Source organism: Herpailurus yagouaroundi, unplaced genomic scaffold (assembly GCF_014898765.1).
Source record: "Herpailurus yagouaroundi ecotype Mexico unplaced genomic scaffold, PumYag 200, whole genome shotgun sequence".
Taxonomy (NCBI): Eukaryota; Metazoa; Chordata; class Mammalia; order Carnivora; family Felidae; genus Herpailurus; species Herpailurus yagouaroundi.
The window spans coordinates 2,775,893-2,796,558 of record NW_024412431.1 but is presented as its reverse complement, the minus strand read 5'-3'; the positions used below and the strand labels follow the sequence as shown (position 1 = coordinate 2,796,558).

The following is a 20,666-nucleotide window of genomic DNA, read 5'->3' as shown; positions in this document are numbered from 1 at the left end:
GGAGACCTTCAATCCATTTCCTCTAGTCCCTTCTCTCCAAACACCCTTGGGGTAGTCTGGGAAAAAGCGCCCCTTACCCGAGGGGCTGGAGCTCCTCCCATGTCACCCGCCCCCACGGAACGCCCTTTAATCTGAGATAATCTTGGCCTTAGGCTGCAACACGGCCTTTTATCCCGGTATCAAAACGAGGGTTGGGATGTACGCAAGGGTGCAGCTGGGGTCGCCCAAGCTCACAGTAATGGAGTCTTTAGAGCCCCGGCCGAGGAAGGGGGCCCCAGACCAAAGGGGAGGGGCTACGAACGATTCTAGAGTACCACCACGAGGAAAGCCTCCTTCCGCACCTCCACGATCCCCTTCCCGTCCCCAGTCTGCGCGGGGCCTGGAGCACACAGACCGTTGGCTTGACATTAGCGACACCCAGCGGTCGCACGGGGAGACGCCGCGGACAAGGCTCCGGAGACCGTTAGGGTGATCCGGGTGATTTTTAGAGGGGGCGTGTGTGTGCGAATCCCAGCTCAGGAATGGCAGAGGGCTGGGACGCCAGCGGGAGGCTGTGGTCCGAGTCAGGGAAACACAGACCCCTAAGGCAGCGCCACGTCGCCCCCACATCCCCAAAGGCAGGACCGTATTCCTCCTCCGCTTAGACTTTTCCAGGGCAGAGCCCTGTACCCCTCGGTCTGGGAAAGTGCTCTGATCAGACACCTCTCCCCAGCCTTGTGTGTGGTCCTCGTCTCAAGGGGCAGGGGGAGAGGTCTTCCCGCCGAAGCCCGCCCCTGCAGAGGGCTCGGGCTGACGTCACTGCGGCGTGGCTAAGGGGACTCGCTCTCCGCCCCGCCCCTCGCGGCCACCGCAAACGCCCAGCGGGGGGCAGCAGGAGAGCGGAAGGGGGGGATCGAGGTCGGAACGCCAATCCGTATGCCCCCAGGAGGTGCCCAGTGGAGGCCCGCGCCCAATGAGGCGGGGTCTTTGCGGGGACTCCCGGGGGCCGGAACACGTGCGCAGGACCCTTTAAGGTAAGCCGGGTCGCCAGTGCCGCCACCGCGGTTACTAGGGATATAACGTCATGCGCGGGCGGGGACGTGCGCGCCCGGGCGGAAGCGGAAGGGGCGGGGCTCCGCAGGCCGAGTCCCCAGCGCTGCCGCCGCCAGAGTCAGAGCCGGAGCCCGTGCGGGCTGAGCCGCTGAGGCAAGATGGTGGACTATAGCGTGTGGGACCACATCGAGGTGTCTGACGATGAGGACGAGACGCACCCCAACATCGACACGGCCAGTCTCTTCCGCTGGCGGCACCAGGTAAGGCGCGCGCGCCCATCCCCTTCCTTTCCCCCTCCCCCCCTCCCCCGGCCCGGGTCTCCGCTCCAGAGTTCTGACCCCTAGTACTGCCAGGGACCCCGCCATTGCCACCTGGGGTTCCCAACGCGTAGTCTGGACTTTTAATATCGCTTAGGGGTTCCTCGATTCAACTCTAGACCCCAGAACTGTCAGGGCGCTGAGTCCCTACCTGAGACCCCAGGCCTCCCCTCCGATTTCTGTATGGAACTCCCTGTTGACCCCTCGGGCACCTTTCTCCGAGTACAAACTGATAAGACAAGCTTTGGGGGTGTCCCCCAATCCCGTCTGGGACCTCCCACTGACTCGCAAACCTCTGCCTCAGAGTCCGGACCCTGGTAATATTTGGGGACGCACTTCTGATCTCGGATAGACCATCGGTCCCTCTCCAATCACTAGAGTCCTCAATAGTTTGAATTTATTCTGCGATCTTCCTCCCTAGTTCTTGGCAGAGATTCCCATTCAGATCCAGAGATCCCACTCCTTCTCCAAACAGAATAAGGCTCTCTGTCCTCCCCTGAGATTTCTGTTCCTGGCTTGAGATTCCAACCCAGGACCCCTTCCCTAGAATGCAGACTGGTGCTCCACCAGGGCCTTCGGTCCCATCCAGGCTGGAGTTTTGGAACCCGTTTTCCCTCCGGACTGAACCACCAGCTCCACTCTGATGGAGCCTCCAATTCCAGCCACTATAGCCTCACCTACTGTGGACCCCATTTCCTACTAGTCCAGGAAGCCCTACCCCGCAGGGCTTCCGGCACAGCCAGAGCCCCTGCCCCTCCTTGCTTTTGCAAGCCCAGGCACCAGCCACCCCCAACAGCTTCCTGTAGGTAGCCTAGGAATGCCTTATACCAACTCAGGTCCAACATCCAAACCCACCTGGCCTCCCTCCTGTCCCCAGCTTGGTCTGCTGCTGTCAGGCACCCCAATTGCCCCTGCTCTCATGAGGGACCCTCCCAACCTGATTCCAAATTTACTGCCCTTTCTTTTATCTATTTGCCCCCCAATCCAGATCCTGGAGTCCTACCTGGGTGTCCTCCCGCCTCTCCCTGCCCAGCAGTGCTCACAGACCAACAGAACAGGTCTCATGAGACCTAATATTCTAACCTCTTGCTCCCCCAAATCGGAGCTCCTACACCCACATGCTTGTGCATGTTACACTCACACTGAGGGTGTATATTTCTCAGAACCTTCCACGTAGGAATTCCCCACCCCACCCTCGCATGTAGCAACTCCCAGTCATTTATCCAGAACCTCCTAGAAGGGCCCTTCCCCATCCTGCAGTGTCTCTAGTCCCTACATCTGGTCCCCAAGCCCATGTCCAGCCCTTACCTTCAAGCAGCAATCTCTTGGGCCTTACCTGCCAGGCAAGCCACTGAGTGTAAGAAGAAAGTTCTAGCACTTTCCTTTACTTGCCGTGTGTAACATTTTATTATGAAATGCCTAAGACCTCCGCAGAGCTCTGAAGACTATTCTTGGGAACACCTATTTCTGTCACATAAAGAGGTTAATCTATACAGCTGTGTGAAGAACACTTTGGTCCTGCCGGGTGGGAAGGCTCCCACCTGGTGCCCCCTCTCCTGCAGAATCCCGCCTGCCATGCCTTCCTCCCTCTGGGCACAGGACCTTTTCCGCGTCCTGCCGAGGGCCCTGTAGCCATAGCGGAGAGTGTTGGGGCGGGGGAGGGGAGGGAACGATCTTTAGCGCCCCATTCAGGGCAGGCAAGCTTGGGTTCTAATCCCAGCCCTCCCACTTACTCCTTTACTTTCCCTGCCCCTAGAGACCATCCTAAGACTGAAACGAGATTAGGCCCAGCTGGTACTTGGCTCCGGGCTGGGAGAGAGAGTCCCCACATGGGAGGGGGAGGGGGGATTAGTGTAAAGGTAGCCTGGTGTGCTTCCAATCCTCGCTTCTCAATCACTGACTTACTGTACGACCTCTAGTGAGTCGTCTTCTCTCTTTGTGCCTATATTTCCCCGGCTGGGAATACTAAGCGTGTCCCACCCAATAGGGTCATTATGAGGAGTTACCTTATTTTTTTAATGTTTGTATTTTTTATTTATTTATTTTATTTATTTTTTTTGAGAGAGAGAGAGAGAGAGCGAGCGAGCGAGCACGCACAGGGGGAGGGGGAGGAGCAGAGAGAAAGGGACAGAGAATCCCAGGCAGGCTGACATGGGGCTCCATCCCATGAACCACGAGATGACAACCTGAGCTGAAATCAGGAGTCGGACGCTTAACTGTGCCACCCAGTCGTCCCTGGGGTTCCCTTCCTTACTTAATGTGTGTAATGTCCTTGAGACAACATCTGACGTGTGATGAGCTGTCTGTAAACTTGAACCGCTCTCTGTCATCATTGTTATTTAGGTAATTCGCGTTCATGGTAAAGAAAAATTCCAGAGCTTCCAGAAGGGGACAAGGGAGTCTCCCGGCCCCAGTTCCCTGGCTTCCTCGTCCAAATACAGCTACTGTTACTGGTTCCTCGTGGCTCCTTCCATTGAACTGTATGGCACTGGGATTCTGTGAGCCTCGGTCTTTCTGTCTGTATGGCAGGAGGGTGGTGAGCCCTGCCGGCCCCTTCTCTCTGCGGTGGCTTCTGCCCTGCCCAGCCCGCTGTCCCTGCCAGCTCCGGGATGGCTTTATTTAGCTTCAGCCTCCCTGGCGGCCACTCAGAGGACACCGAGAAGAGCTTGGTGGCCGCCCAGCATAGGCCAGCAGGGTGATAGTTTCCCGCCACCACCTGAGGCCAGCTGTAATGCCAACTCCAGAGAGCTCCTCACAAGCCAGCAGGAAGCCTCCAGGGCCCCGCAGGCCCATCATGGAGGTGGGGGAAGTGATGGAGCCCACGGCTTCTTTCTCTTTCCCCTCCACGAAGCAAGGGCCTCCTCAACCTTTGACCACATGGGGAGAAAGTGAGGCTCGGGATTGATTGTATGGATCCTGTGGGGCATTAGAGGAGGGCCCCGTTTCCTGACCCTCACCCACCAGGTGCCTGGCCCTGTGCTAGAACCTGGAGATACAGCCTCGAATAAGGCACAGAAGTGACTTAGCAGACCTTTCTGGTGGCGGCGGCCGCGACAGTGGTGATAACCGTGGGGTGTGTTCATTACTGAGTATGAACAGTATGCAAGCTGTTTCCTTGGAATAGCTCTTGAGGGCCCATTTCACAACGAGGAATACGAAGGCTGTGAGAGTGGAAGTGACTCAGCCAAGGTCATGTTGCCCGTAAGTGGTGGAGCTGGGTGATGTGACTCTGGCAACAACCACTCCCAGTTATCGGGCATTTGCTCTGGCAAATCCGTCTAAATGCTTGAAGTGCATTTTTCCTTGTTTGAGCCCCAGAACAGTCCCCAAAGAGAAAGGCAGAGAGAGGGAGTGTCCCCTCGGATAGTAAGGACTGTAGCCACCGTGGCTGAGTATCCAGCATGGCTCTGGACCATCTGTCCTAACTTGTAATCTTGGCTTCTCCCGGTGCAACCCCGTGAGGGTGCTGTTGTCTGCATTTGACAGATGAGGAAACTGAGGTCCCTAGAAGTTAGGGGATTGGCCCAAGGACATCCAGCCTTTACTTGGTGGCCATGGGGTATGACCCCCACATTTGGGGTCCTGCGGCTGTCCTCCAGCATCTTATCCTATGTTCTGATGATCGCGAGGGGGCCTTTGGGGCTCACTGATGCAGAGTGGGGGCACTTGCAGAAGGCTCTGTGTAGGTGGAGTGAGGGGAAAAGAGTTCCAGATGGAAGGAACAGCATGTGCAAGGCTAAGAGTCAAGAGAGGGCTGTTGCATTTGGGGAACCTTAAGGGCCAGCATCTGCCTGGGACCCAGAGTTGGGAGAGGAGAGTGGGATCCAGGCCCCTGTGGGGCCTTGGTGCCATCTGGGCAACTTGGGGCAAGGGTCAGGGGTTCCCATCTGAACCCAGACAGTTCAGGTTGGGGTATCCGGGAGGACTGAAGACAGATGCGCGTATTTCAAAGACTCCTCTGGCAGCCTCTGAGTCTAGATTGGGGGACCAGTGATGGAAGTCACTGGCACTTTTTGGGGCCCCGTCAGTGGCTCTGGATTGAGCAGGCACTGAGATGATGGAGCTGAGCAGGGATGGAGAGCAGACAGGGCCATGCGACGCTACAGGGGGTCCAACGAGGAACTGAGCGAGAGCAGGAATGAGGAGGGGTGCTGAGCTTGGGGTGCAGCAGAAGAGAAGGTCTGGGGAGCAATAGCTGGGGGGGGGGTACCAAGCTAACACTCAGGGTGGGGTACTGGCCCGGAGAGAGCTGAAGGGGTTTGGGCAGCGGTCCAGGAGCCGTACTTGGGGTGGAGCAAATTGGAGGGACATCTGGAAGTGAGAGCCATCAGGACTGGGTAGCATAGAAGGAGGGAAAGACAGGGCCAGTGAGCAGGCCTCAGTCAGGGGCAGAGATGGCTGGAGGAGGTTGCCGGGCAGGGGAGGGCACCCGAGTGTCACTGAGGGCGGCTCCAAGGAAGAGGGGGAGCCTGAGACCCCCATTCAGTATTTCATTACTTTATTCACCCAACGAGTGTTTCCTGAGCCTTTACTGTGCACTTGTGTGTGCAGACACGAGAGTGAGCAGAGCCCCACCTCCACGGAGCTATTACCCTTAGAGGGGTATGGTGTCTGAAACACAGTAAGTACTGGCGCCTGGGTGGCTCAGTCGGTTGAGCGTCCGACTTCGGCTCAGGTCATGATCTCACGGTTCATGGGCTCAAGCCCCACGTCGGGCTCTGTGCTGACAGCTCAGAGCCTGGAGCCTGTTTCGGATTCCGTGTCTCCCTCTCTCTCTGCCCCTCCCCTGCTCGCTGTCTCTTTCAAAACTAAATAAACATTAAAAAAAAAAAAAAAGACTGGTAAGCATGGGAGGGAGTAAGCGGTGGTGGGAGGGAAATCTGGAGAGAGAGCTTACCAGGTTGAGCCGGCAGCCGGTACAAATGCCCTGAGGTTTGAAGTGGGTTCAAGGAAAGGGGAGGCAGCCGTTGTGACTGGAGGAAGGGGGCAGGGCAGATGGTGCACGGCCTTGTGGGTCAGGGTCAGGGATAGGACTCGGGCTTTTGCTCTGAGTGACGCCGATGCCGAGGAGGGAGGGTTCTCAGCGGTGGGTGGACTCGCACAGGTGTGTGCAGGTGGGGCGGGAGGGAAGCCGCCGGGTGTCTGTGGTGCAGAGGGTGGTGCGGACACCCGCCTGGGGCCATCCCCGATGCTGCTGGACGGGATGGGGCGGGGCTGGGGTCAGAGTGAAGGGCTGCCTCTGCCCACAGGCCCGGGTGGAGCGCATGGAGCAGTTCCAGAAGGAGAAGGAGGAGCTGGAGAGGGGCTGCCGCGAGTGCAGGCGCAAGGTGGCCGAGTGCCAGCGGAGGCTGAGGGAGCTGGAGGCGGCGGAGGGCGAGGGCAGCAGGGCGGAGCTAGAGCGGCTGCAGGCTGAGGCTCAGCAGCTGCGCAAGGAGGAGCGGAGCTGGGAGCAGAAGCTGGAGGAGATGCGCAAGAAGGAGAAGAGCATGCCCTGGAACGTGGACACGCTCAGCAAGGACGGCTTCAGCAAGGTGCGGGGGCGGGGCCGGGCAGGGTGCACTGGGTGGGGGGCAAGGATTGTGCAGGTGGAGGGAGGGATGGACTGGCGTGGGGCTGGGCGGATGGAGCACCCCACTGGCACCCCCCTCTGATCTGCCCGAAGGCCCTAGTGCGAGGCCACACCTGCCACACCCACGCTCCCACCGCCTCGACGCTCACGGCGCCGTCACCACCTCCGCCGTGGATATGGGATGGGCGCTGCGGCCTCGGCCCAGCCGGCCGAGCTGGAGGCGCCGTGCGGCCTCGCCCCAGCCCACTCCCCCTCTCGCCCCATCACAGAGCATGGTCAATACCAAGCCAGAGCAGGCGGAGGAGGAGTCAGAGGAAGTGAGGGAGCAGAAACACAAAACGTTCGTGGAGAAGTACGAGAAACAGATCAAGCACTTTGGTGAGTTGGGCGCGGGGTGGCGGGGGCCCCCTCGCGAGGGGTGCAGACGACAGGGGCTGGCCCCCCGCCTCCTGGGCCCTTCAGCGCCTCACCGACGGTGTCTCGTAGGCATGCTCCGTCGCTGGGACGACAGCCAGAAGTACCTGTCGGACAACGTCCATCTGGTGTGCGAGGAGACCGCCAACTACCTGGTCATCTGGTGCATTGACCTAGAGGTGGAGGAGGTGAGTGGAGCCTGCCCTGCGACTGGGAAAGGCCCTGCCCTGAGGCCACCACTTGGTGACACGCTGCTCTCCCTTGGCAGAAATGTGCACTCATGGAGCAGGTGGCCCACCAGACCATCGTCATGCAGTTCATCCTGGAGCTGGCTAAGAGCCTGAAGGTGGATCCCCGCGCCTGCTTCCGGCAGTTCTTCACCAAGATCAAGGTCGTGGCCCAGGAGCTGGGTCGGGTGGGGCGCGGGCCTCCTCGGGGCGCGGGCCACAGTCCACGTGTCCACCTCAGACTCAGGCCCGTGGGATCAGAACCCGCAATATCAGGAGAGGGCAGAGACGTGCAGGGGCCACAGACCGGTTGGCCCCCAGACAGAATCTAAAAGGGGAGCTGACAGGACGTGCCGGAAGTCCCTACGGGGGGGGGGGGGGGGCAGAGCCAAGGGCACCTGGGGTTTCTCACCCAAGCGCCTGGAGGAACAGAGCTACCCGGGCAGCCGGTGGTGGTGATGCAGAGATCGGGTTGGCTGTGCCGATCTTGAGGTGCCTGCAGAGCCCCTCGGGGACATGCAGGAGGTGAGTGCCACATCACAGGTCTGTAGCTCAGGAGGCGTGCAGGCCGGTGGCCGTTAGCATGTGGACGGTGGGACTGGCTTGGAGGTTGTCCCGTGGAGGAGACTGACCGAGGGTCTCAGGGCCTGCTGCGGGGGGCGGGGGGGACCTGGGTCCGGCCCAGTGAGTGCCTCCTGGCCCCGACCCTGCAGACGGCCGACCGCCAGTACATGGAGGGCTTCAACGACGAACTGGAGGCCTTCAAGGAGCGCGTGCGGGGCCGCGCCAAGCTGCGCATCGAGAAGGCCATGAAGGAATACGAGGAGGAGGAGCGCCGGAAGCGGCTCGGCCCCGGCGGCTTGGACCCCGTGGAGGTCTACGAGTCTCTCCCTGAGGTGCGGCTCCGGCTCCCCTGCCCCGGGTGGGCAGCAGGCGGGACTCCCCGGGGACCCGGCTCCTGACCCCGGCCCATCTGCACCCGCAGGAACTGCAGAAATGCTTCGACGTGAAAGATGTGCAGATGCTTCAAGACGCCATCAGCAAGATGGACCCCACCGTGAGTAACCGCGCCCCAGGCCCGTCCACCAGCCAAGCTGAGCATCCAGGGAGAGCGAGGTGTCCCCCGCCCGTCCCTCCCCAGCCCTGCCTCCCCACGTTGCCGTTGCCAGTAGCAGTGTCCCCTCTGGGCTTCCCAGAGGAACAAGGGAGGTCGCGTCCCCTCGTGGCCGGCACGGGAGGCAGCCAGCCTTTCGTGCCACGCGCTCATTTACATACGCGGAGCACCTCCGGTGTGACTCCAGCAGCGAACACGGAACTTTCAGCATATCCCCTGCCATTGAGTGTCACTGTCACCATGGGCCGTTTATGAGCATAGTGGGCACACCAGGCTGACTCCACCTTTGCCCAAGAAGGGGGCTCTGCTCCCCAGCCTTGGTTACCCCATCATACCACGGTTTCTATGCTAGTACGGAAAATGGTTGAACACTCGGTAAACGTCAACTGTTTTATTAAGTAAGGTCTATGCCCAGTGTGGGCTTGAACTCGTGACCCAGAGATCACGAGTCGCGTGCCCTACTACTGACTGAGACAGTCAGGCCCCCCTGGCTGGTGGTGTTACTAGGAACAGTAATAGTGCTGGTAGACAGGACTTTGTGTCTTCCTAGACCTTGGTTTGATCCCATTTCCTGCCACTTGGCTCGCTCGTTGGCCACACTAGTTCCTCCTCTGTGAAATGGGTCTAGTCGCAGGACCTGGCCCAGGATTACTAGAAGCTTCCATGAGAATGGCTGTCTAGACCTGAGGTCTTCAAACTGGTTCACAGGCTCAGTGCCTGCCTTTATAAGTAGATGCATTTTACCGGAACGTAGCTTTTATTCTGGAGGCACGTTGTTTAATTTGAATTAAAGTTAAGTAAAATGTAAAGTTCTGTTCCTCCCCCGCACTGGCCACTGAAGTTTTGGCAGCCACGTGTGGCTGGTGGCTGCCGTGTTGGATGATGCCGATTACAGGCCACTTCCATCATTGCAGGGTCCCTTGGGCCAGCTCTGGGCTAGAACAAGCAGTAAGAACGTCTAGGGATATGCAGGGCACGGGCAGGGCCGCTAGAAGGCCGCAGCCCGGCCTCACTCACCACCTCTCTCCCCACAGGATGCGAAGTACCACATGCAGCGCTGCATCGACTCTGGCCTCTGGGTCCCCAACTCCAAGTCCAGCGAGGCCAAGGAGGGGGAGGAGGCAGGCCCCGGGGACCCCTTGCTGGAAGCCGGCCCCAAGCCAGGCGACAAGAAGGATGTCAGCGCGTGACTCGCCCCGGCTGCTGCCTGCCTGCCCGCAGGCCCCCGTGTGCCCCTTTTCAGAAAACAAAAATAGATGCCTCTCCCCAGCTCCTGGCTTCCTCCACTTTCGCTGCTCCCGCCCGGCCCGGGTCAGGGAGAGAGCTGCCCCCATCCCACTGCCCCCACCTCAGTGCTCATCCAAGTCTCTGCTTTGAGTCAAGGGGCTTCACTGCCTGCAGGCCACCCCCCCACCCCCCACCCATCAGCATTATGCCAAAGGCCTGAGGGTCCAGGGAGGGGTGGAGGTCGCTAGGCTGGTCCGTGGGGTGTGGGGAGGGTCCCCAGCCCAGAGGCCTGCTCCAGTCACTATGGGCTCTGTTTTCACTGTTCATCCGCTCTCGAGTCTTCTATATGGTAAACAGCAATGATCTACCAATAAAGGATTTCAGATGCTCAGGGGGGCGTCTTGAGGGCTGTTGACACAGCTCTTCTCTTGGGGTGGGAGGGGAACCCAGTGAGTGTCAGAGGCCTGGCCTGTGTCGCCCCAGGCCTTATCCTCCAGCTATCTCTATTCTGGTTCCAGGCTCTTCTTACACAAGCTATTCCACTGCCTAGAACATTCTTCCCCAGGATGCCTTTACATTAGAGTTCTCAGCCTCACCCCCCACTGTCTGTGGCTTGTCCTCCAGGCCCCCTGCTGCCACCCATTCAGGAACATCGTCTTCAATCTCTGACCACTGCCCTTGGTCTCCGTGACCTCCTCCCTGGTCTGGATCCCCGTCACCTCTGGCCTGCAGCCTGCCCCAGCCTCTTCCCCATCTCCCCCTTCCACACCAGACCCCAACAGTCCGTGGCCGGAGGGTGGCCGTGAACAAGGTACATCCTTCCCTCCCAGCAGAAGCCAAAAGCCCTCTCTGCAGCAGACAGGCGTGCACCTTCTGCCCGGTTCTCTCTCTGCCCTGGTCTCGTGTCCTCCCCTCTGTTCTCCCTCTCTCCTTGCAGGTTCTTGAGCACTTTAAATTTCTCTTTATCAGTGTGACCTTGGCAACTTCCTTAGCCTCAGTGTACCCCTCCTGTGCACAATGAGTAATGTTAGTGCCTTTCTCCTGGGGCAGTACTAAAATGACATCATACCACAGGGCAAGCATGGCGCCTGGCACTTAGATGCTCAAAATGCCGGCCTTGGTGTGTCTGTCCCTTTACCCAAACACCCTTCCCTGCAGCCCTCACGGGGTTCCTTTATAAAGTAACGGAACGTTTGGGCCACAGAAAAGGGCCTCAAGAATAGTATGATGAACAAAGACATCAGTTTAAGATGAAACCAACCAGTGAATCCCTCTGCCTGCCCCTTTCCAGGAGACCCCACTCCCGGCAGCTGCTTGTCACTCAGACCAGAGCTCAGTACCACTTTTTCCCAGGAGCCCTCCCTGACCCACCTGAGTTGCCCCTCACTTCCAGCCAGGCGGCTCGGCTCGCCTCACCTGCCATGTGCCAAGCTTTGTCAACCTCACGTCGTCCTCTCCCTTGCGCTGTGAGCACCACCAGGGCACAAACAGTGTCACGTGGTCCTCAGGTGCTCACAGTGCCCTGGAGGGGTCCTGGCGCGCGGTGGGCGGTCAGTAAACCTCTACCAAAGCAAAGAGCCTCTAGGTGGTATTGGTGCACGTTGGTTGCCACCAGGGGGCAATAGTGAGCTGCAAACCCCAGTGGCATCACCTAAAGCTTTTCATACGGTGGGAACGGCAGCCAGGGATCCAGAGGGCTTGGGCAGGAGGAAGGCATCCTAGGGTCCTTGGTAAATCTCGCCTGTCCAGGATTCATCCAGGATTGGCAAGTTCATTGTTTACTGTGAAAACTTTCCAAGGTAGAATCCATATTACTGGCTTTTCCTTCTGCCTCAGGCTCCAATACAACTCAGCACTGTTACTGATTCTTTGCTTAAGATTTCAATATTTTGTTCGTGGGTGGTTTTTTTTTTTTTTTTCACATTCATTGTGCTTTTTAAAAATATTGCATTAAAGTATTTATCTTGGTTACTGAGCTTTTTGGTGCCCTCTTTTGCTTTCAAGCCTCACCTGCCTCACCCTAGTGTTGGCTCTCGTAGGACACGGGATTTAAAACACATCAAGCAATATTAAGAAATAGGGAGACAGCTCCATATCTGCTCATTATCTACCCAGGCGGTTCCCTTCCCCCAATCACAGGACCCCACTGTCCATGGTTTCTTGTGACAACTTCCAGAGTTTCTTTTCAGAAACTTGTTCTTACCCCCTCTCCTCTCTTTTACCCAAAACAGCATATCCTATAGTCGGAAATGCATCTTTTTTTTTTTTTTTTTCACTGAACAACAGACCTGCAGACCGACCCCCCCTTAGCGTCAACACTTCCTCATTCCTTCTATCCTGTGTAGAAAGCTCCAGTATACGCCTATCTCAGCGTTGGTTTCACCCTTTTTGATTAACATCTGGGGTTTTCCCAGTCTCTATCTTTGCAAGCAAGAAATACCCTTGTGCACTGCTTCCCATGAGTACGGGCATCCTACCTGTAGGAAAAATTCCTGGAAGCAGGATCGCTGGGTCTTAGCGGGGGGGGGGGGGGGTTGGACAGAATTCAACTCAAAAGGGTTTAACAACAATTGCAATCAAGGGGTTGATGTCAGGGATGTGAGCGGGGCAGGGGGATTGGAGAAGCAACAAATGTATATCCGATGTTTTGTTTTGTTTTTCTAATTAAAAAAAAAAAAAACAAAACGTTTACTTAGGAGAGACAGAGTGCCAGCGGGACGGGCAGACAGCGAGAGGGAGGCACGGAATCTGAAACTGGTTCCAGGCTCTGAGCTGCCAGTACAGAGCCCGACATGAGACTTGAACTCACAAACTGTGAGAGCACGACCTGAGCCGAAGTCAGATGCTCAACCAACTGAGCCACACAGGCATTCTTCAAATGTATTTTCTACAGCTGCTGTAACAACCACAAACTTAGCACCTTCAACACAAATTTATTATCTTAGAGTTCTGCAGCCCAGAAGTCTGACACGAGCGTCACTGGGTTAAAACTAAGACATTGGCAGAGCTACGATCCTTCTGAAAACTCGGGGTAGGATCCATTTCCTTGCCCTGTCCAGTTTCTAGAGGCTGCCCACAGTCCTTGGCTTGGGGCCTGACGCCATCTTCAAAGATGGTGAAAATAAGTCAGACTCTCACATCACATCACTCCGACTTCTTTTTCTTTTTTTAAACTTATTTATTTTGAAAGTGGGGGGGGGGGGCGGGGGCAGAGAGAGAGAGAGAATTCCCAAGCAGGCTCCACACTGTCAGCGTGGAGCCCAATGCGGGGCTTGAACTCATGAACTGTGAGATCATGACCGGAGCCGAAACCAAGAGTCAGCCGCTTAACTGGTTGAGCCACCCAGGTGCCCTTCTGATTTCTTTTTCTGCCTCCCCCTTCCACTTTTAAGGATCCTTGTGATGACCTTGAACCCAACAGGATAATCTCCTTACCTTAAGGTCAACTGATTAGCATCCTCAATTTCCGCCTGCAGACTAGTAACGCTCCCTTGTGATGCTTCTCCCTAACGAAGCCTGACATGTTCACAGATTCCAAGGATTAGTTCAGATGCTACACGGACACCTTTGGAAGTCTTTTATTCTGCCCACCACAGGGAGGCACCACATCCTAGGCTCAAGGGTATGTGCAGGAAACAGAATTAGCAGAACTCACCGAGATCTGGAGCCATGAAGAAAGTGCTCTTTGCAGAATATGTGGTCACAGAGACACAGCACAGCCACTGCCCAAACTGTGACCAGGCAGGGAGGGAGCAAGGGAACAGATATCCCTTCCTGGACTCCTACTTCTGGTCTCCGGTCAGGCTCCCCCATTGGTAGAACCCACCAGAAGCCAGGGACATGGAAGCTGGATGAAGCATTTTGTTCTCTTGTGGCCACAGAAGGAAGCCCTCTAGAAAAGCTGCTCTAAGGCAACAAATATCCTGGGGCCTGGGGACAGAGCCTAGAACAAGTTACTCCAGCCCCCATGCCCCTTACCTGCCTACCCACCAAGTGAAAAGCCGAGAGATTCTCCACTATATTTATGCTGTTTCTTTTTTCCTGAGTGGGCGTTTTGTTTCTTTATTAATTATGATAAAATAAACATATGTAAAATTTCCCATTTTAACCACTTTTAAGCTCATGGTTCAGGGGCATTAAGTACATTCACGCTGCGGTGCAACCATCACCACCGCCCGTATCCAGAATTCCTTTTTCTTCCCAGACTGAAACCCTGTCCCCATCAAACACGTGTTCCCCTTCCCCCTCCACCTGCCCTTGGCTCCTACCGTCTTCTTTCTTTCTCTATGACTCTGACTCCTCTAGGGATCTGGTATAAATTGGGATCATTTGTCTTTTGCGTCTGGCTTCCTGCACTTCACACAATGTTTTCAAGACTCGTTGACGTTGTAGGACGAAGCACGTGTCAAAGCTTCATTCCCTGTTCTGACAGTAATATTCCATCGTACGGCTACGTTACATTTTGCGTATCCCTTCATCTGCTGATGGACACCTGGGTCGTTTCCGTCTTTTGCCTAGCTGATGTTTTTAAGTTCTACCCCCTTTCGAGTGCCTGAAATATTTCAGGGGGATTCCCCTGAGTCTGTGGGGAGGGGCCTCCCGGAGCTCCCAGCAGACCAGGGAAGAGCCAAGAGTTGATGAGCTAAATTAGAATCTCTTTGTGTTCTTTTCAATTGGAGGATCTGTGGACCCGTCTGCCCGGGATCACACAGTGTCTGAGTGTCTGCCCGGGATCACACAGTGACTGAGCTGGGATTTGAACCCAGACCTTCTGGTTCGGGCCTTCGTGTGCGTTAACTCCTCCGTTTCCTCCCAAGACAAGCAGAGAATGTCTAGTTTCAGGCCGCTGGTGGGACTTGACTAGACTCCTGTATTCACATGTGTGGCTGACAGGGTGTGACAGTTCCTTGGAAGGGTTCCCAGAAAACTGACCAACCTAATGGCTGTTTGGGGGAAGGGGCTGACGGGTCCACAGATCCCCCAATTGAAAAGAACACAAAGATTCTAATTTAGTTCATCAACTCTTGGCTCTTCCCTGGTCTGCTGGGAGCTCCGGGAGGCCCCTCCCCACAGACTCAGGGGAATCCCCCGGTGCTAACTTCCTCCTGAAAATCCGCTGGACACCAGTGACCAATTGTCTCAGGTCGTTCAGGACTGTCGCAGTTTTAACCGCGGAAGTCCCCAGCCTGGGAATCTCCCTTGGTCCTGGGTAAGCCCCGGTGGTTGGTGTATCTGTCTGCGATAGAGGAGTTTGAGAAGGAGGCCTTGGGCCCCGGGAGCAGTATCTGAGCCTTCCCTGCCGCTTCCGTGCCTCTTTTATTTTTTAATGTTTATTTGTTTATTTTGCGAGAGAGTGGGGGAGAGAGACTCTCCAGCAGGCTTCACGCTCTCAGTGCAGAGCCCAATGCGGGGCTTGATCCCAAGAACCGTGAGATCATGACCTGAGCCAAAGTCAATGGTCTGACACTTAACCCACCGAGCCACCCAGGCGCCCCTAAAAATAAAATCTTAAAAATAAATAAATAAATAAATAAATAAATAAATAAATAAATATAGGGGCACCTGGGTGGTTCAGTGGGTTGGGCGTCCGACTTTGGCTCAGGTCGTGATCTCGTGGTTCCTGGGTTCGAGCCCCACGTTGGGCCCTGGGCTGACAGCTCAGGGCCTGGAGCCTGCTTCGGATTGTGTCTCTCTCTCTCTCTCTCTCTCTCTCTCTCTCTCTCTGTCCCTCCCCCACTTGCACTCTCTCTCAAAAATAAGTAAACATTAAAAACATTAGAAATAAATAAATAAATAAATATAAATAAAAGAAACTGAGAGGGCTCCCTAAACTCTAAGCACTCAGCCCTGGGCCTGGCATCCAGTCTGAGCCAATGTGAGCTATTATTATGATTTATTCTTATTGCCGGGGTTATTACCATCATTATGATCATTAGTCATAATAGTCACTTGCCATTTCCCATCCCTCCGGGGATGCTGGACACCCAGTCCCGGACTCACTCTGTGCTCTGTGGGCCAGCTCTGGGCCCAGTAGAGGCTGTCCCCCCCCCTCACTCAGCTGGCTGTTAAAGCATTTGGCACCTTTGGCTTCCTGTCGCTGCACTCCCCGTGGCAGAAAGGAAGCTGAGGCCAGAAGGCCACGGTCAGCCCTTCCACAGCAAGCAGGACAGCAGGTCAGACCCAATGGCTCCCTAGGCCATTCACCCCACCAGTTTCTTAGGCACCTACCGGGTGTCAGGCATAATTCCAGGTGCTGAGGGTGCAGTGGAGAACCACACGGACCCCTCCGCTGTGGAGCTGACCTTCTAGAGTGGAAGACAGGCGTGAAGATCAGTGCTCAAAGAAACTTCCAGTGAAATGTCAGATTGTCATAAAGATTGCAAAGTGGGGCGCCTGGGTGAGTCAGTCAGTTAAGCGTCCAAATCATCAGCGCAGGTCATGATCTTGCGGTTTGTGAGTTCAAGCTCCACATCAGGCTTCGAACACTGACAGTGTGGAGCCTGCTTGGGATCTTCTTTCCCTCTCTCTCTCTCTCTCTCTCTCTCTCTCTCTCTGTCCCTTCCCAGCTCTCACACACTCTCTCTCAAAATAAATAAACATTTAAAAATAAATAAATTAGTGCCCCATTAAAAAAAAAAAAAAAAAAAAAAAGACTGCAAAAAGGGGCGCCCAGGTAGCTCAGTTGGTTAAGAATCAGACTCTTGATCTCAGCTCAAGTCAGGATCTCAAGGATCATGGGTTCAAGCCCCAAGTAGGGCTCTGGGCAAACAGTGTGGAGCCAGCTTGGGATTTTCTCTCTTCCTCTCTCTCTGCTCCTCCCTGCTTGCACATGCGCGTGCATGCACTCTCTCTCTCTCTCTCTCAAAAATAAACAAAAACTCGGGGGAAAAAAGACTGCAAAGAAAAGTACAGCAGACAAAGGGACAGAAAGATGGGTTTGCTGATTTAGAACAAGGAGCTTCTGAGGAGGAGTGAGTGTTTATTTCTTGGGCTGGGTAGTTGCCTTATTACTTGTTGTTCTTTAAAACTGGACCCACAGGCGAAGCCCATGAAAGTTTTCTTTAATGCATGCTAAAGGAAAGCTTTCTCTACTTACAATACTTCTGATACCCAGTATGTGGGTTTTCCACACCAAATAATTCTCCAGTTTTCTGTGGACACCAACTGGGAGGAACTTGATCAGATATCAAAAGTGGCTGACGACTTAAAGGATTCTTTGCTCAGACTGGACGGAACAGGCTGAAGATAGGCTCAGGCCAAGGTCAAGGACTAGTCGAAAAGAGTGCTCTGATTAGCTTGGTCAAGGAGAGGGTCTTTGTCACTTGTCTGTGCCTCAGTTTCTTGCTCTGAGAAATGGGGATGAGCCCCCAGTGGACTGCTGCCAGGACCAAATGAGATAATGCACTGAAAACACTCGGTGCACAGCCTTTTGAGTAAAGGACAGCGACTTGCTGTGTGTCCATTAGAACTCAGATAAGGTGGAGGGGCACCTGGGTGGCTCAGTAGGTTGAGCCACTGTCTCTTGCTTTTGGCTCAGGTCATAATCCCAGGGTGGTGGGATGGAGCCCCGCGCTGAGTGTGGAGCCTGCTTAAGAGTCTCTCTCTCTCTCCCTTGGTGTGCCAGGGGTCTCGGTAGGTTAAGCGTAGGACTCTTGACTTTAGCTCAGGTCATGATCTCACAGATCATAGGTTCTAGCCCCAGTCCGGCTCCGCACGCGGCCAGTTAAGAGCCTGCTTGGGATTTTCTCCCGGCCTCCACCTCTGACCCGCCCCTGCTCTCTCTCTCTCAAAATAAATAAACTAAAAAAAAAAAAAATAAATATATATATATATATATATATATTTTCTCTCTCTCTCTCTTTCCCTCCCCCTCTCACGCACGTGCTCCCTCTCTCTCTCACTCAAAAAAACAAAAACCAAAAAACTTGGTGGGACATCCAAGCTGCTACTTTGACAGATTCAGAGGTGTAGGTGATCAGGAAAAGGATTTGAGCAGGTAGGTCAAAAATGCCTCCTTGCGGTGGGGGTGGGGTGGGATGGGGGTGAGGGTGGGGTGGGGTGGGGTGGAGGAGGTCTTCATCCAGCTAGGTGGAGCTGGCCAGGCAGGGACAAGGGAAGAGAGGCAGAATGGAATGGAGTCACATAACAGGACGAAGAAAGACTGAATGGCGGTTGGCTGGGCTGCAGCCTTGATCGCCAAGATAAGGACATGGGGTTTACACCAAGTCCCAGAGCCTAACTTTGGCCCACCGTCCGCGTGGGCAATTGCTTAGGCGTCACTGGCAGGCCACACTCTCCAGCCGCCCCAGCGAGCCACCCCTTCCGCATCTCCGCCCACTTTCCCCAACAGCCAGTCGCTGACGCTGAAGCGCATCCAGGAGCAGCCCCAGCCAATCGCGGTTGGGGGGGGGGAAGTGAAGCTGAGGACCAATAGGAACTCCTCCATTGCAACGAAAGGACCAATGGTTACCTGCGACGGGTCACAGCGGCGGCCAATGACTATGCCCATTTCAGGTGGCCAATAGGAGGCGATGTCTCGGCGGCAATTTGGCGGCGGCTGCCCTTGGCTGTGGGGCGGGGTCCCGGGTCCTAGCCAGAGTCCGGGAAAGGGTGAGCCAGGTGCCGCCGGGAGGTCTTCTAGAGGGAAGCGGCCGGCTGGAGTCGCGGCTGGAGGCGGGGAGCGGGCGGAAGGGAAGAGGGGGTTGCGGGGAGGGGAGGGGGGAGTGGCTGCGCTTGGCCGGTGGGCGGGGGCGGGGGGGGGGGTGAGGATAGCAACACCCGCTGCCTTGTGACTGGTCAATGCCTGGTGGGTGCACCTCGTGGTTCCTGCCCCTGCCAGCGAAGTTTCGAGGTTTGGGTGTTTGTTTGGGGGGGGGGGGGCGGGCAATGCGGACCTCCTGGGTGGAGACCTCCAACCCCATTTGCAAAGCTGGCTCTGGACCCGGTGGGGATGAGGAAGGAGGAAATGGACGTCCCCACCATATTTTCTCAAATGTTAACACATAATAATAGCGAATATTTATTAAGTACTTACAGCCTGCCAGGCCCTGTGCTGAGCGCCCTCCCTGCCTCATCTCATTGAATCCTCCCAACAACGCTTTGAGGGAGGAGAGGCTGTTATATGCCCATTTTCCAGACGAGGACACAGGCTCAGAGAGGGGCTGATTGCTGAGGAATCTGACATTGTGCTATGACGACATTCTCTTCTCCGGATCACTGTTTGTCTTAAAACTGGAGGACTTGGAGGCCTGAGGCCCGGGCCTGGCTCTAGAAAAAAACCCCACAGCTGGATTGAAGGGAGAAAATGAAACACAACCTGTCCTAGGCTCAGGGGAGTCGGCAGTACCTGGGGTTACTCACCGGGGTAGATGTGGGAGGCAGGAATCTTGGCCTGTAAGAGAAGGACGATGGAAGCAATAATAATGATTTTATTCTTGTTTTTGTCATATTTGTTATTTTTTCATGCCTGCGTTAAGGGCTGAGCTGTGATGTTACAACCATCTTTTCATGGCAATGCTCCCAGCATCTCCATTTTCCAATGGGGAAACTGAGGCCCAGTGTGGCTAAGTGACTTGTCTGATTTGACACGGAGAGATCCAAGATTTGCCCCCCTGGTCTGTCTCACCACACCTGCCTGCCTGTTGATTTTGGGAAGGTGGGTTCAAAACAGGTTTTTATATTGGTGCAAACCTGTCCAATAAAGGGGTTCGTTATTGTTCATGACAGATCTAATAGGTGCGGGCATGTTCTCTAACTCCATCAAACAGATGTAGAAACAGGCTCAGGGAGAGGAATTGGGTGTCTGAGGTCATACAGAGAGGGGGTTCCAGAATCTTCCCCTCAGGCCTTAGCCTGGCTGAGTGGAAGGTTGAGGGGACGTCAGGTCAAGGTCTGGGGGCTGATGGCCTGTCTCTTCCCAGCCAAGCCAGCTGTCAAGAGCATGCCTCTGTGCCGTTGGGGTGCCACCACCAGGGACAGCAGGCCTGATGGGGATGAGGCTCAGCCCATGGTCTCCAGGGGAGTCCTAAAGGTCCTCCTGCACTGGGCTGGCCCTGATGGCGGGGACCCCTGGGTCACCTTCAGCGAGGCCACACTGACCGCAGAGGAGGTCTGCATCCACATCGCACACAAAGTCGGTGAGTCTGGGGCATCGGCCATGTGGTGGGGTTGGGGGGTGGGGGTGCTGAGAGCAGCAGCTGGGCCCATCCAGCCATCCATCCTTCTGCCCATTCGAATATTCAGCAGACATCGAGTGAGGAACTGTAGTGTGCCAGCCCTTTGTAGAGCTCTGCCTTTGTAGAGCTGATATTCCAATAGGAAAACCAGCAAGGAACACAATGAATAGGAAAACAGCGGAGATGGCTGATGGAGACAAATAAAAAATTCAGGAAAGGCCACTTGGCTGGCTCAGTTGGTAGAGCATGTGACTCTTGACCTCAGGGTTGTGAGTTCAAGCCCCAGGTTGGGTGTAGAGATTACTTAAAAAAAAAAAATAAATCAGGGGCGCCTGGGTGGCTCAGTTGGTTAAGTGTTCCACTTCAGCTCAGGCCGTGATCTCACAGGCCGTGATCTCACAGTCCGTGGGTTTGAACCTCGCATCAGGCTCTGTGCTGACAGCTTGGAGCCTGGAGCCTGCTTTGGATTCTGTGTCTTCCTCTCTCGCTCTGTGCCTCCCCCACTCGCGCTGTCTCTCCCTCAAAAATAAAATAAAAACATTTTTTTTTCAATGTTTTGTTTTTTTTTTTTTTTTTTTTTTGGGACAGAGA

At 55.4% G+C, this 20,666-nt stretch overlaps 2 protein-coding genes across 5 annotated transcripts in view; both read left to right on the top strand.

The window, feature by feature from the left end:
• Positions 1-1,099: 1,099 nt before the first annotated feature.
• Positions 1,100-10,291, top strand: CDC37 (cell division cycle 37, HSP90 cochaperone). Its single transcript, XM_040449870.1, has 8 exons — positions 1,100-1,292; positions 6,599-6,880; positions 7,188-7,296; positions 7,405-7,520; positions 7,601-7,723; positions 8,273-8,455; positions 8,545-8,616; positions 9,708-10,291. The coding sequence occupies exons 1-8, from the start codon at positions 1,191-1,193 to the stop codon at positions 9,861-9,863; spliced, it is 1,143 nt and encodes a 380-aa protein (XP_040305804.1). The 5' UTR covers positions 1,100-1,190; the 3' UTR covers positions 9,864-10,291.
• Positions 10,292-18,427: 8,136 nt separating this feature from the next.
• Positions 18,428-20,666, top strand: part of TYK2 (tyrosine kinase 2) — a 24,790-nt gene continuing 22,551 nt past the window's right edge. For 2 of the 4 annotated variants that reach the window (XR_005783004.1, XM_040449860.1), the window contains exons 1-3: positions 18,428-18,510; positions 19,377-19,555; positions 19,821-20,036. Coding sequence is in view for 3 of the 4 variants with exons in the window: in XM_040449860.1 (XP_040305794.1) it covers positions 19,841-20,036 (196 nt within the window). In the remaining variant the exon portion in view is untranslated. Of the gene's footprint in view, positions 18,520-18,683; positions 18,707-19,376; positions 19,556-19,820; positions 20,037-20,666 lie in introns of those variants that run through there. The other 2 variants (XM_040449861.1, XM_040449862.1) reach the window with 2 other exon arrangements.